This window comes from Gobio gobio, assembly GCF_949357685.1.
Source record: "Gobio gobio genome assembly, chromosome: 14".
In the NCBI taxonomy this organism is placed as follows: domain Eukaryota; kingdom Metazoa; phylum Chordata; class Actinopteri; order Cypriniformes; family Gobionidae; genus Gobio; species Gobio gobio.
The window spans coordinates 35,163,317-35,179,105 of record NC_137107.1 but is presented as its reverse complement, the minus strand read 5'-3'; the positions used below and the strand labels follow the sequence as shown (position 1 = coordinate 35,179,105).

Here is a 15,789-nt window from a genome sequence, read left to right as displayed (position 1 = left end):
ACTTTTAAGAACCCTCAAGTAATTAATCAGGAACTGGTAAAATGTTTACTGTACATAATTTAAAGGAACTGTATGAATGATTGTGGCCAAAACTGGTACTGCAAACACTGGTACTGTGTATCCCCTAACCACCTCCCCCCTGACTCGAGGTTGCCAGATAGACTGCAGGATCCAGCAAGAACGTAGGCTGCTACAAGGAGCTTCCAATGGCAAGTGACGAGTCCTACACAGTAAGTTTTTTTTTCTTTCTGTTAATTATGTTTATGCTTCATGAGAGATGTTTTGTGAAGTAAATGGGTCTCGCAAAAATTTTATAATGGTGATTAGTAAAACCTTAACCAGACTAGCTGGCAATCCGGATGCCGAAACACTAGCCTACTGACTTTGTGATTGGTAGATAGGTGGAGGGTGGCGCTTCAGGCCAAAACACAACATGTCAACATCAACATCAGTTGAGGGCTGCAACTTTTAAATGACAATATCCTGGCCAGACTACTGTTGTCAGTGATATAAGGATTTGAAATTAACATGATTTCTTAATGTCTAGTGACATATCAGGGCCATTTTATGATTAATTGAAAAACATTTCTTACATACAGTTCCTTAAAAATAATATCTTGTTTATAAAATGAAGGGACTAAAATCAGTCTTCACTGAAAATAATTGTTATTTTTATTTTCCCTACATTGAAGCAGAACTGGCAACCTACATACTGTTGACAAAAAAATGAGGAAGTAAAACAGCCTTTCACTTTCATTTTAAGCTGCTACGTGGTACAAGCAGAAGGTAAGACATGTTTGCATTTGACTCAAAACAGTGAACAAGATTGTTTGAATAATTTCGATGTAAATAATCAATGCAATTATTCCATCTAGCAGGGCTGCGTTCAGCCCCGACAAAACGTTGCAAAACGTTTTTTAAACGGAAACGGTGCAGCGTTGAACACCCTGTTCTGTTGACCCAAGAGTTGTAACTATGGCAGCTGAGAGGGCCATTCTTTGTGTTCTTTTTGAGGAATTTTCGGAGCCTGATAAAATCGAATAGCTACGTGTTTAATACTGCAAAACACATGCAATCCCAATCCCCAATCCCATTTATTTAACTTTTTTATCTCCTGGTAATCAATTCTAATTTAAATCATTTTATTTCTAGTTCTTACTTTTTTAATAGCTTGTATTTTCTTTCTCACTTTATGTCACTTAATTACCATATGAAATTTGGTATATAAATAAACTTGCCTTGCAATAAAGCTACATATATATATTACTATAAAACTCTTACGACAATCATGTCTTCTAATACCTTCAATTGTTGTGTATACTGAGCTGCAGCGGACACATTTGTAAACATCTTTACTTGGACCCATTGTGTGAGCTCGAGCTGTCTCTTTAATACTGCGTGGTTTATATACATGTTGCTGCTGATTGGGCTGACATATTTGACACACCCACCAAACGAGATAATATGCATCTCAAACCCGTTGCACACCGTTACACACCGTTTCCAGGGAACATGACGTTCAACCGGAAACCGTAGCAAAACTTTGCGCACCGGTTTGAGCTTTGAACGTGCCCCAGGTGTACAAAAACCTCAGCATTTTCACGTCCTTTGATTGGATGGTCAGAGAGTACTATAACTAATAGTCCTTGAGTCCACTGCTTCTGTCGAGTGAGCATTCTCAGCCCTAAAGCGAATTAAAAACCTATGCCAGAAATAAGACTGGACAGACTGGACTTTTATTAGCCTCCATGACGATAGAAAAAGACTGAAATGCACAGATAACCTCAGTAATTGGAGTCTTCTTGAGGAAGAAAGGAGGATGGATTTTGTGTACAAATAATCAGTAGCCTAGTTTTGGTGAGTAGGCTATAATGCATTTTATTTACATTTTTTAAATAGAGTCAACTCTGGCTAATCCGGGTGCGTTTTTACCGTGATGAAAATATGATTGATTTTTTTTCGTGTAAATTTATGATCGAAAATGTTATTTTATTTTGGTTATTATTAAATTATTTTCAACATTGTCATACTATTAAAACCGCAAGTTTTTAAAAATAAATAAATAAATGTGGGTTTTAATAATTTTTTATGAAAAACAGTTTATATTATCTTTGATGAAAGAAATGTGTCTTTCTTTTGATTGTTCAACACAGTTGGTAAGCTTTTTCAAGAACCAATTATGCCTTTGTGTTGTCTTTCCTTAGAACAAAAACACACACAATTTGCCTTCATTTCAAATCTCTGGGAAAACCCAGAGTTTCCGGGGTCGGAGAACAACACTACAAAAATGCATGGAGAACCAAGAGTGTGGATGACTCCGTTAGAGAAGATGTATGTGTCATACTGCGTTTCTGTATAATATTGATGGTTTCTATAGCCGTGGCGTTCACTGAAAATAATTGTTCTTATTATTTTCCCAACACTGAAGCATTTTTAAAGAACTGGCAACCTACATACTATTGACAAAAATATGAGCAAGTAAAACAGCCCTTCCCTTTTATTTTAAGCTGCTACACGATACACGCAAAAGGTAAGACTTATTTGCATTTGACTCAAAACAGTGAACAAGATTGTTTGAATAACTGAGATGTAAATAATCAATGTGATTATTAGGAAATTAAACATGTCAGAACAAATGGCACAGGAAACTGTTTCAACAGTCTCAAGCAGTAAGTTATTCTTCTCTTATGTCTAAACTTTCACAAATAAACTTTAAGGCCGCGTATCCACCAAAGCGTTTTTAGCCGGCTGAAAACGCTAGGCACTCTGCTGAAAACATCTCGCTGTGGGCGCTTGAGGGCGTTTTGGCAGTGCAGCGTTTTTTTTTTTCAGTTGAGACTATTTGCTTGTTAAGGTACGGAATACGTGGAAGTGTTACTAGTATCTCATTTCACAAATAGTTTGTTTCTGTATTGATTCTATATAAAACATGCTGATAAGTGTAAAGTATTTGCTCTGGCTCTTGTTTTAAATTATTTTGTTCCATTATTATACAGCTTGTTGTCATCTGTTGATGTTGTACAGTACAAGCAGAATGGGGCGGTTGGTCGGTGTTGTATTTGTCAGCTGGGTGAAAAGTGACAGTGATTGAGCGTGAAATATTCACTCAGCGCCTCGTTACGCTCATGCCGTTCTAAAAACGCGGCACTCCCATTGAAAACAATTGAATACGCCAGCCAGCTGCGTGAAAAAACGCTTTGGTGAACACACGGCCTAATACAACTTTTTGACAATTCCAATATATAATTATTTTAAACTATTTTTTTAAGGCAAAGGATTCCCTGAAATTAGAATTACACTGATTGGGGGTCGACAACTGCGTGGAATAGAACCAAGTGGAAAAAGTTCAGTAGGCAACACCATTCTGGGAAGAAATGCTTTTGATGTTCAAAGAAGAACTGCCCGATCTGTCCAAGCAGAGGGTGAAGTACATGGAAGACATGTGACTGTGGTTGACACCCCAGGATGGTGGTGGCATTACTCTGTGGAAGATACTCCAAAGTTTGATAGACTGGAAATTATAAGGTGCCAAACACTGTGTCCTCCTGGACCTCACGCCTTCCTTCTGGTCATTCCTGTAGATAATATGTTTCCAAAAGTCTATAGAATGTCTTTGCATGAACAACTGGAGTTTTTGTCAGAGAATGTCTGGAGACACATTATTGTGCTGTTCAGCTGCATTGCTCCTTATGATGATACATCTTTCAAAAACTATCTTAGAAAGTGGCCAGACCTCGATGTGCTTTTAAGAAAGTGTCAGAACAGGTATCATGTACTTAATATTAACAACAGGGATGACAGCTCTCAAGTGATCACACTGCTGGGGAAAATTGAGGAACTGGTAGCTGAAAATAATCACAATTACTTTATATTCAGCAAAAGTGTGTCTGTGGAGGATGAGAGAGAGAAAATAAGAAAGGAAAAAGTCAAACAGAGAATTCTTGCTGTCAAGAGTCGAAGGACTGAACTCCAAAAATGCATTAAAGGTAAGAAATTATAACATACTAAAGAAGCAACATCAGTCCTTCTCTAACAAAGTACATACTTGTACATTTAAAAAAAAAAAACTACTGAGGCAATAATAGTCCTGAATTAAAACCATGTTATATAAACTGCAACATAATTTATAAAAATAGAGTCAGCAATATAAACTTGACCTCTTCTTTCAGGTGAGGAACAACATCTTTCTGATATACAGATCGTAATACTTGGAGCAGCATGGGCAGCAAGGAGTTCTGCAGGCAACCTTATCCTGGGTGAAGAAGCTTTTAAAGTTGATGAATCAAGAACAACTGTATGCTGTGAGGTTAAGGATGCTGAAGTGCACGGAAGACATCTGACTGTAGTCGATACTCCAGGCTGGTACTGTCAATATCCTCTTGAAAATACATCAGATTTTGACAAACTGGAGATTAGACGTAGTGTGCATCTATGTCCTCCTGGCCCACATGCTATTCTGTTAACTGTTCCCATTGCCACCGCATTTAATACATCTTATAAAACAGCTGTGGAGGAACACATGGGTCTTTTAGGGAAGGAGGTGTGGAGCCATACAATCGTGCTGTTCACTAGAGGAGACTGGCTTGGGGATACGACCATTGAGGAACGTATTGAAGAGGAAGGAGAGCCTCTTGAGTGGCTAATGGAACAATGTGGGTACAGATATCATGTTGTTAACTGTAAGAATCACGCTGACAGCACCCAAGTCACAGAACTGCTTAAGAAGATAGAGGAAATGATGATGGAAAACAACGGTGGTCACTATGTGCCAGATGAGGAGAGCAATCCATGCAATGAGCTTGAGCTGAAGCTGAAGAAAGGCAACATAGACATAGAGAAAGGGCGAAGACGAAAATACATCCTTCAAGAGCTGCTTAAAGGTACTGCTTATATTTACAAAAATGTAGCATGCAAGGCATTATTTGTAGACAAAAACACATACCATATCTTTCTCATCAACAGAAAGAAAAGAAAACCTCTCAGAAGTTAGGATTGTGCTTCTTGGAGGAGAAGAAGCTGGGAAAAGTACATCAGGAAACATGATTTTGCAAGGAACTTTTTTTGACACTAAATTACAGGTTTTATTTAACTTTTCTTATCTTTAATACCAAATGATTGTGTAATTCCTGTATGCCTGCAGATTATCATTGTTACTTTATATGCTGTCTAGGGATTTAAACCCCAGCCAAGAACAAATCAATGTATGGTAAAACAAAGGAACGTTGAAGGATATCAAATCTTAGTGGTTGACACACCAGGATGGTCAACATCAAATGTGGAAGACACAAAAGAAATTTTACGCAGTGTGACAGTTTGTCCGCCAGGTCCACATGCATTCCTGCTAGTGCTACCAGTCAATAAGGCTTTTACAAAAAAAGATGAAGAAACAGTGATGGAGTTAATGAGCCTTTTTGGGGAGCATGTCTGGAGATATACTCTAATTATATTCTCTGGATTCTGGTTGAAGGACAGACCAGTTGAGCATTACATTGCGTCTGAAGGAGAAGCCCTGCAGACTTTGATAAGAAAGTGTGAAAACAGATATCATGCACTAGCTGATAATAACATCAAAAATCTGCTTGAGATGATTGAAGAGATGGTGGCAAGGAACAAAGGGGAATACTTTACTCAAAAAAAGAGAGAAACTGGGAAGGTACTGACCAAAGAGGAGTGGAATAAATGTGAAAATGAACTCATTGAGAGGATGCTGGAAGCAGCAGTTGTGGACCTTGATGCAGAATCCAAACAGCCATCTGGCAGACGAAGGCAAAGCTTTAACAACTCAATCCCTAATAGTAAGTTTCTGTTTATCTATAGCTAGTCCTGCTAGAATGTTGCTGTGTTCGAGACTAATACATAGTAGGCATGTCAAAATATATGTGTTAACAAATGTAATCAAATAAGTTTAATGCTACTGTTAAGACCCAGTTAAAGCCAATCCCTGTCAATTTGAATCAAATTCTATGTGTATACCCTCCAGCTCTTACTTATGTCAACAAATGTCTTGAATTATCTTAATTTGTCTCAGCAAATATCAGATATACTAATGTGAGAGATTTGCGTGTAAAACAAATATCCAGCATAACGAATTAACCGAGCCTTTTAACATTTATTGTATTTTCAGTGAGTGCAGACTCATTGTCTGATATCAGCAGCTTAGTTGAAGCTAATGATCAGAACCCTGCAGTATCTCAGTGGCCCTTGCATTCAAGAAATAATGCCCCATCATCGGGATATGACACCATCAGCATTACATCAAGTTCTCAGCATTCAAAAATGGAAAGTGTCGAAGATGATATTCCAATGACTCAAAACCATCCAAGTGACATGGACAGTATGGTGCCAGATGAGGAGAGCAATCCATGCAATGAGCATGAACTGAAGCGGGATAAAGGCAACACAGACATAGAGAAAGGGCGAAGACTAAAACGCATCCTTCAAGAGCTGCTTAAAGGTACAAGTTTTTTTTAAAATATATATTTACAAAAAGTAGCACAACGTAACAATGCAAGACATTATTTGTAGACAAAAAAACATACCATATATTTCCCATCAACAGAAAGAAAAGAAAACCTCTCAGAAGTTAGGATTGTGCTTCTTGGAGGAGAAGGAGTTGGGAAAAGTACATCCGGAAACATGATTTTGCAAGGAACTTTTTTTGACATTACACTAGAGGAGGTACTTAACTTTGCTTATCTTTAATACCAAATTATTGTTTAATGTGCCAGCAGATTATCATTGTTACTTTATATGCTGTCTAGGGATTCAAACCCCAGCCAAGAACAAAGCAATGTATGGTAAAACAAAGGAACGTTGAAGGATGTCAAATCTTAGTGGTTGACACACCAGGATGGTCAACATCAAATCTGGAAGATACAAAGGAAATTTTACGCAGTGTGACGGTTTGTCCGCCAGGTCCACATGCATTCCTGCTAGTGCTACCAGTCAATAAGGCTTTTACAAAAAAAGATGAAGAAACAGTGATGGAGTTAATGAGCCTGTTTGGGGAGCATGTCTGGAGATATACTCTAATTATATTTTCTGGAGACTGGCCGAAGGACAGACCAGTTGAGCATTACATTGCGTCTGAAGGAGAAGCCCTGCAGACTTTGATAAGAATGTGTGAAAACAGATATCATGCACTAGCTGATAATAACATCAAAAATCTGCTTGAGATGATTGAAGAGATGGTGGCAGGAAACAAAGGGGAATACTTTACTCAAAAAAAGAGAGAAACTGGGAAGGTACTGACTGAAGAGGAGTGGAATAAACGTGAAGATGAACTCATTGAGAGGATGCTGGAAGCAGCAGTTGTGGACCTTGATGCAGAATCCAAACAGCCATCTGGCAGACGAAGGAAAAGCTTTGACAACTCGATCCCTAATAGTAAGTTTCTGTTTATCTATAGCTAGTCCTGCTAGAATGTTGCTGTGTTCGAGACTAATACATAGTGGGCATGTCAAAATATATGTGTTAACAAATGTAATCAAATACATTTAATGCTACTGTTAAGACCCAGTTTAAACCAATGCCTGTCAATTTTAATAAAATTCTATGTGTATACCCTACAGCTCCAACTTATGTCAACAAATGTCTTGAATTATCTTAATTTGTCTCAGCAAATAGCAGATATACTAATGTGAGAGATATGCGTGTAAAACAAATATCCAGCATAAATAAAACTAACCGAGCCTTCTAACATTTATTGTATTTTCAGTGAGTGGAGACTTATTGTATGATACCAGCAGCTTAGTTGAAGCTAATGCTCTGAACCCTGCTGTCAAAGTATCTCAGTGGCTCTTTCATTCAAGAAATAATGCCCCACCATCTGGATATGACACCACCAGCATTACATCAAGTTCTCAGCATTCAAAAATGGAAAGTGTCAAAGATGATATTCCAATGACTCAAAACCATCCAAGTGACATGGACAAGTTAAAATATCCAAGGAATATTAGAGAACAAAAACATACAAGATCATCTTCAATATAGAATCAATGTTCTCTACAACCCGAACGATGCACTTGGACAGTATAATGTAAATTTGATGATGACTTGATATAATAATTCAATATGGTCAGCTTTTACCACAGTACTTTTGTCTATATAGCTCAGTGATTTGCAGTGTTTTCCTCTCATTTTCTATTTTACATCGAGATGAAGCTAGTGTGTGTTTTATGTTCACATTTTATGTTTAGAGTACTGAAGGAAAAAGACAATGTGTGTGACAACATGAGTCCATTTTAACTACTGTACAGAAATTTACTATTTTTATTGAATTACTGCAGAATGTTGTCCATAACGAGAGAGTATGTAAGAGTAGATTTCAAATATGATATGAATTTCACTTTCAACCCACAGAGAATGTAATCAATAAACCTTCAAACTTTAGTACTAACTTAATTGTTAGTCTTTTTGTGACCACCAGAATACATATGATGCATCTAAACTGCATCTTTACAATAGTAGTGCATCTGAACATAGATTTATACATTAAATAAGTCACTATTTCTCACTTTTATCAAAATGCTCATACATCTCATGTCTTGATAAATCTCATGATTCAAATGAGCTTTAAATACTTCACAATGCTTTCCATCAACACTGTAGAATACATGTGTATACGGTACATGTAAGTGTGTCTTGGTTGATGGAACATGGAAGGGAAGTCAGAAAGGAAAATTGATGTACAACTTACCCTGATAAGACACCCAGGACAAGGTTAAGCATGAAGAAGGAGCCAATGATGATGAGAGGGATGAAGTACAGCCAGTTCCAGGTGTTCCCAGAGGCATCATTGGCCTGTGCATAAACAAATAAAGTAGGTGATGTTACAGTAGTGCCCTTGTGTGCAGTATCTTGTGCATGCTCTCGTGAATGAAAACACATCTCAGACTACAACTATGCAAAGCATTTTGAGACTAATTACTTTAATCATTCTCATGGTTTGATAATCTAATGCTAAGTCATTACAAATCCACTCCCACAAAGCCACCAGAGATTTTTGCATTAAGAGCGTGTTCTTCATGAGAGCTTCAGCTCCATCAAACGATGGGGACTTGCAGAGAGAATCAGACTTCCAGGTGAATGAGTTTCACATGAGTTAAACTGCATTTCATTAACCTTCAAATTGAGCAAATTGAAATTGCGAATTGAAAATACGCCCAATGGAAACACGTCAATTTCCCCAAAAAACCCATGTATTGCAAAATATTGTTTTAAGCTCACATGACGTGGTTTTTCAGGCATTTCGAAAAAGGTATATTTTCGCAAAACTGCAATGTTTTTTTTCGCATTTTCAGGTTACCTGGCATACAGTACATAAAAGTCGATCATTCTTTAAAGATGATGCGGTATGTTTGGACAGAAGACGAGACAAAAGACAAAAGAATTCTAAACAACAAAGAAGACCTTGAAGCAGACAGGAGGGAGAAACACCTCATATGTGGCCGCTCCCAAGTATAAGGGGCTTTCCTTTCCATTAATACTTGGATAATAATAGTTAGTGCGGTGGCTACGATATACGTAAACCTACCAACATCCGTTGCCATGATTTTTGGAATGACTTATCACGAGATGAAAAAACATGTTTTAGTCGCATAACATCGATCAATGGAAATGCTGTCATTTCGCAATAGTTTTTTATCGACATTTAGAAAATCTGTAATGGAAATTGGGCTACTGACTCTCTGCCATAACCACCTCCTTGTCACTTCATTACTTTTACCGTCATCTCGCTTTTTAAGGTGATATCAGAATACACTCTAAAAAAAAAGGTTCTATATGGCACCAAAAATGGTTCTTCATCGTAATCAAAGAGGAACCACTTTTGGTGCTATACACTCTAAAAAAAAAAAGGTTCTATATGGCACCAAAAATGGTTCTTGGCTCGTAATCAGTGGTTCTTCAGAGGTTCTTCACCGGTTCTTTGACTAAGGTGCTGTATAGCACCTCTGAAGAACCGCTGAAGAACCGCTGAAGCACCAAAATTGGAGCTATATAGCACTAAAAAAGGTTTGCCTATGATTACGAGGGGATTTTTTTTAGAGTGTATAGCACCATATCTTAACATGTTCTGTATATGGTAGCGGTGCTATATAGCACCTTAGTTAGCGTTAGCGGTGCTATATAGCACCTTAGTCAAAGAACCGGTGAAGAACCCCTGAAGAACCGCTGAAGAACCTCTGAAGCACCAAAATTGGTGCTATATAGCACTTAAAAAGGTTCCCCTATGATTACGAGCCAAGACCCATTTTTGGTGCCATATAAAACCTTTTTTTTTTAGAGTGTATGGTTATAATTTCAAAAGCTTTTTATGTTTTAGAGAAAATTGAGAACAAATCCATTTGATTCAGTTCACTGAAGATAAAATGCAGTAACTTTTTGCAAATCTTTCAAAATTATAGACATTTGAAAACACTTCCCTTTGTATCTGAGGCAAGAAATAGAAATACATTATAAAAATATATATAAAAAATGACTATTAAAAAATATTTGAATAGTGTAAGCTACTCAAACCACAAACCATTCAATTAATAATTTTATTTAATAACTGTTGCTGCTTTAAATCTCTTAAATAACATCCCCATGGGACCCTTCACAGACATCAAAGCAACATGGATCAATTTTGCCCTCTTCATAATCGCCCTGCTGCTAATGCCATTGATTGTGTATCTCAAAAACAAGCCCCATAGGTGAGATGAGGCACCAGTGAGACTTAATGCTGCTCAATAAACACTAAAGCAAGTGGGAGAAGAGAAACGAGATAAATCATTAATGAACAGGTAAATTATTCAGCCAAAACACACAAGGTGTAGATGAGCTCAGTGATGGATCTTGTCAATCACATATATTCAAAACCATTTCCATTAGTTTTAGTCCAGATCAGATGGCATGTTTTCCAAAGCCTAGCACGCTCATTACTTCTTGAATGAATTTTATTTATAATCATCAATACATTTACTTTTACTGCCATCTTGCATTTATTGTTTTGGGACTGCCTTCTCCTCAAAGGATACATTGGTTGCAGAGTGTGGCTTAAATGACAGTTCTTAGAAGGGAGCATAAATATGAAGCTTACCTTTTTGTAAAGGTACCTTCACATCTAAAATGTCTTTGTCTTGTTTTCAATATCTCTACTTGACTTTATATATGTGCGTTATAATTCCTGCTATTACTACACTACAAAAATTTGCATCATAATCCAGCAGGTAGGGGAGTCAGCTTTTTTGAAGGACAATCAATCATTTTCCATTAAAGAAAAAGCATCACCAAATTGAAAATATCATTTGTGGCTACAGTATACACTGTTATTTTTCCCACCACCATCAGCATGTCTCGGTATTCCTGCAGGCTTCTGCTTCTGAGACCTGCACTCAGTCATTTCACTCCTAATTAAGCAACAGTGAGAGGAGCAGGAGGTATAAGCTCCCATGAGGGACGATGGAACCTGTGTGAAACAGTCCCCCAGTCAATGCTCAGAGCCCAGATGAGCCCGTCTACACTCACTTATGCTGACGAAGGAACTACTTAGGGAATTAGTTTCTCTAGAATGCCAAAGCAATTCATCATCGCAGAGTGTTACAAGATAGAATAAAAGTGGTTCAGTATCTACAAACAAAATAGACAGAGAAGACATTATGTGCAAGAATAACCCAGCATATTTATATGTCATAAATTTTGCAATTACATTATGATGTATAGTAGCCTATGTCCTTGTTCTGCACTGCTTCATTTATTCACTATACTATTCACTATCAGGAAGGAAGTTATCTTTCCCAGCAGCCACATGTAGCAAAACATAACCGTCTGCCCTTGACAGATGTCTAAACCTGTTTAAGGTAAAGTTTTGCAGAAAAATCAGGAATAGCAAGACTTCAGGGTTTATGAACCTGCTATGAAAGAGGCATCACTGGATTAAAAAGTTTTTTAAGTAAACTCCAGAGTTTCTTAAAGGGATCCCCTGGTGTTAAGACTTGTATGGCTTAACATAACATAAATGATGTCTCCTACTGAAATATGTAGTAGAAAATCCTTGAAAGATCTACGTTATTTAATAAATCCATTATATATTTGGACAATGGGCGGCGCCATTTTGTTTGTGTTCTATGTCGATGACATAGAATGGTTGCACTCTGCAGTCAACTGATGCTACCCGTAGCTATATCTACCACAACACAACTCGAAAAATGTTTCAGAGTTAAACAAAACCAATCAATTGCTTTGTAATTGCATTTAAAACACACTCAAACACACATGTGCACACAAACACACACAAACAGATTGGCGTGCGCACACACACATCTCTGACAGACTGCTCTGTCTCAATTGAGATGTGTTAGGGGCTGCCCTCGTCAGTCTCCACGACAGGGGCTGAATCCGAAATCGCTCCCTATACCCTTAAATAGGGCACTATTTGAGGGGACAGCCATTTGTAGTGGTGTCCGAAACCATAGTGGACATGTTCGAGTGCATTCATTCTATCCCACATTGCACCGCAATAACGAGTGTACAGCTGATGTACACACAGCGGCTGTCCGACTTCACGCACTCGTTTTCATTCACTCATCAAGTGAACTGTATTAGTGGACAAAAGTAGGGAATAGTGAATGAGGGTTTAGGGGGCGATTTCGGATTCAGCTAGGGAGAGTGCTGGGCTGCTGGCCTGCCGAATCGGAACCAGGTGACAAGTTAGGCAAGTCAACTCTCATGTAACATAAGGCTGATTGAGCGTGGATGTGTGTGTGTGTGTGTGTGTTTGTGTGCACGTGTGTTTGAGTGTGTTTTAAATGCAATTACAAAGCAATTGATTGGTTTTGTTTAACTCTGAAACATTTTTCGAGTTGTGTTGTGGTAGAAATAGCTACGGGTAGCATCAGTTGACTGCAGAGTGCAACCATTCTACGTCATCGACCTAGAACGCAAACAAAATGACGCCGCCCATTGTCCAAATATATAATGGATTTATTAAATAACGTAGATCTTTCATGGGTTTACTACTACATATTTCAGTAAGAGACATCATTTATGTTATATTAAGCCATACACGTCTAAACACCAGGGGATCCCTTTAACAAAAAGTAGCAGAGAGAAAATGCAGCCAAACAGGTCTTTATCACAAAGCAAAGGCTGTTTACTTTCCTTTTAACAGTCTCAAAATAACTTGAAAACTAAAGCCAAGAAGAAACAAGCAACAACATGGTCACACACAAAGTAAAAATGGCCTTTCTCCACAAACATTTGAACTGTAAACTGATGCCAAAATAAGACAAATGTTCGGTATTATATTTTAGAGGTGTGAGACTTTCAGACAGTTTAAAGCAGCACTAGGTAGGTTTTGCTCTCGGGGTCCCCCTACAGTTGGGAAACAGTATTGTCCTCTACTACTGTCGTAAACTGTCATCCTACATCAGGGGATGCATCGCACGTGCATTTGTTGACATGACAACTATGATAGCCCTGAACACTGCAGGAGTTCACATGCAGGTGTTCTGCTTGCGTCGCGTGTGAAACGTCTTCATCCCAGGTACAGTGGCATATGTTTCAGCATGTCATATGAATATAATTTCATGGGTTTTATTTTTTTCAAACGCCAAATGATCGCGATGCTCACGTTTACAAGCCAGCGCCATTATAGTAGCCTAGTCTATTGGTTCCCGTTTTACAGAATCTATATGATACTTCAATTCAATGTTTGACTGGTAATAACCATATATCGTCAATATTATAATATCAAGCTACCATAGATGAATTTGCAAATTTGAAAAATCGATTTGCATTATAGCTTGAGGCAAGACAAATAAACCAATATCACAGACATGTTAGGTATCCTAAAATATGATTTTGTACGTCTTATCATATGTATTTACTTGCAAGAATGTAGCCCCTCCTCCTTCAGCTCACGCCAACGAGCAAACACTGGCCCAATGTTGATCCTCGTCCTGCCTTTAATCCGATCACTCTCGTTTCCTCTTTTTGCTTTCCTCCGACAAAACCTTTGCTTTCTTATTTTTCTGTGCTGCTTCGGCCATGACTATAACATTCGGCAAACAAATGATAGTTTTTCTCGCACGTCTGAATTTAAGGAAGTGGGGGTGGTGGTGGAAGTGACGTATATGCCGTAAAGCAGTCGAATTGTGTAGTTCTTTTTGTTCTCGGGTTACTACCCGAAACCCGAAGTTTAAAAGTACGATTAAAAACGATACAGACCCCGTCAGGCTATGGCAGACGTGTCATTCAACCTATTGTAAGTCGATGTATCATCACAAGAGGTTTGAAAATATATTATAAAGGTTGAAAAGTTACCTAGTGCTGCTTTAAAACAGGAGCAAAAGCAAAAAGCATATTTATCATATTTCCCTTAATCTGCTACACTGTGACATTGCACTTCATCCAATTTATCTTCTTTGGTCTACCGCATGTAACACTTCCTTAAAACACTGTGCACAAACACACATCTTCTACTTAATCTATAAACAGTGATTATCATAATGCTTTATTCAGCATTATGCACATTAGACTGAATAAAGTGTCAGATCTAGTAAGTGTGAGATTAGTGTAATATTTAGTCTATGAGACACAAACTACATTATTAGCTCTTCTCATATTATGAACATATTTCTTTTTTCCCTCATGCCAAGATAGTGAAAAAATAAAGACTGTGGGATGAATTCAGAATTTAAGAACGAAATGCATAATTTATTTGATTTAGCACCCGATTCACTTAAGGAATTATTTGGAGTGCTTTACTGAGACTAATATTGTGATTTATACACCTGAATCAGCTCTTTAAGATGCGGAAAGTGTCTCTACTGCACTCTGGGTCTGGATATATGCCTAGATACAATGCTTTTCTCCATCATTTGATCATAATTCGATGACTATTGCTGCCACACATTTCTGGGCCCACAAGTATGCAATTACTAGCGAAAAGAAACCCTGCGGCTTAATTTAAATATGGTGCAGCATTATTTCAGTGCACTTAGCTCCTGGTTAAACCGGATTGCAGGGTGATAGGGAATAAGACAAGCATTTCTATCTACGCATATTTTTCACTACCACTGTAATTATATCCAAAAGGAGGGAGGAGAAAGAAGGGGAAAAGCCTGAAATGATTCAATGCTGCATGCATCCAAATATGATTGCCCTCCATCCAGCTCCCAACAGGCTATTTTTAAAGACGTTTAATGAGCTCTGGGATGGGTCTGACAGCCCAGGACGACCGGCTGACAGGGTCAAGGTGCACAGAGGCCTGGTGACTCAGCCTGCAGTAACAAGAGCAAAAACACTGATTACATCGAAACACACACACTGGATACTGGAATAGCACAACAGCTGCGGGCTGACTATACATTTTAGTGTAACAATTGTCACACATGGGGCTACGGACCACATGATGTCTCATTTCGGGTGGCATGCTCTCACACGTCAATAAATGGCACCTTATTACTGCCCTGGAGGGAGCTGACTGTTTTATAGACAAATTAACATTACAAATGCTTGACCAGAAGGTCGATTTTAGATGAATTAAAGATGCTGTAGGTTCGACAACATCAAGAAGTGAATAATTTCAAAATCACCACAAAGAGGTATACCTCAAAATACTTTTAGAAATCGGACAAGACCTTCCACAAGGGTTGTTTTGTTGCAAAATCCAATTTTCAAGAGAGGCGAATGAAGTAAAACCAATCATGTTTCTGCTTGTTTAATGCTGCATTCCATTCAAAGCAGGACGTGGGTTATTACTAGTTCTTATGATTAAAAATACGCTCCTTTGCTTGCTGCCCAAAA

General features: G+C 38.0%; 2 protein-coding genes across 3 annotated transcripts in view; one reads left to right on the top strand and one right to left on the bottom strand.

Annotated features, from left to right (window-relative positions):
- cacna1bb (calcium channel, voltage-dependent, N type, alpha 1B subunit, b) overlaps positions 1-15,789 on the bottom strand; it is a gene marked incomplete at its 3' end in the record, with an annotated part of 202,456 nt that overhangs the window by 98,893 nt on the left and 87,774 nt on the right. The window contains exon 9 of the mRNA XM_079835329.1: positions 8,699-8,802. Within this exon, the coding sequence (XP_079691455.1) occupies positions 8,699-8,802 (104 nt within the window). The remainder of the gene's footprint in view (positions 1-8,698; positions 8,803-15,789) is intronic.
- On the top strand, positions 718-8,397 carry LOC307137580 (uncharacterized protein). 2 transcript variants are annotated; one of them, XM_079835330.1, is made up of 12 exons: positions 718-786; positions 2,205-2,331; positions 2,429-2,530; positions 2,614-2,669; positions 3,270-3,986; positions 4,170-4,880; positions 4,963-5,078; positions 5,171-5,795; positions 6,125-6,454; positions 6,560-6,678; positions 6,762-7,386; positions 7,718-8,397. In XM_079835330.1, the coding sequence occupies exons 4-12, from the start codon at positions 2,624-2,626 to the stop codon at positions 7,990-7,992; spliced, it is 3,564 nt and encodes a 1,187-aa protein (XP_079691456.1). In that variant the 5' UTR covers positions 718-786; positions 2,205-2,331; positions 2,429-2,530; positions 2,614-2,623; the 3' UTR covers positions 7,993-8,397. The 2 variants fall into 2 exon arrangements, with proteins under 2 accessions (XP_079691456.1, XP_079691457.1); XM_079835331.1 differs by lacking the exon at positions 718-786 and having other exon boundaries at positions 2,117-2,331; positions 2,429-2,669.

What these genes read in the sequence shown, in the direction of transcription:
- LOC307137580 (XM_079835330.1), top strand. Translation starts at nt 2,624, where the DNA reads ATGTCAGAACAAATGGCACAGGAAACTGTTTCAACAGTCTCAAGCA. An exon ending in TGTTTCAACAGTCTCAAGCA is followed by an intron (nt 2,670 to 3,269) that starts GTAAGTTATTCT and finishes TATTTTTTTAAG; the next exon opens with GCAAAGGATTCCCTGAAATT. An exon ending in TTTTTGACACTAAATTACAG is followed by an intron (nt 5,079 to 5,170) that starts GTTTTATTTAAC and finishes TATGCTGTCTAG; the next exon opens with GGATTTAAACCCCAGCCAAG.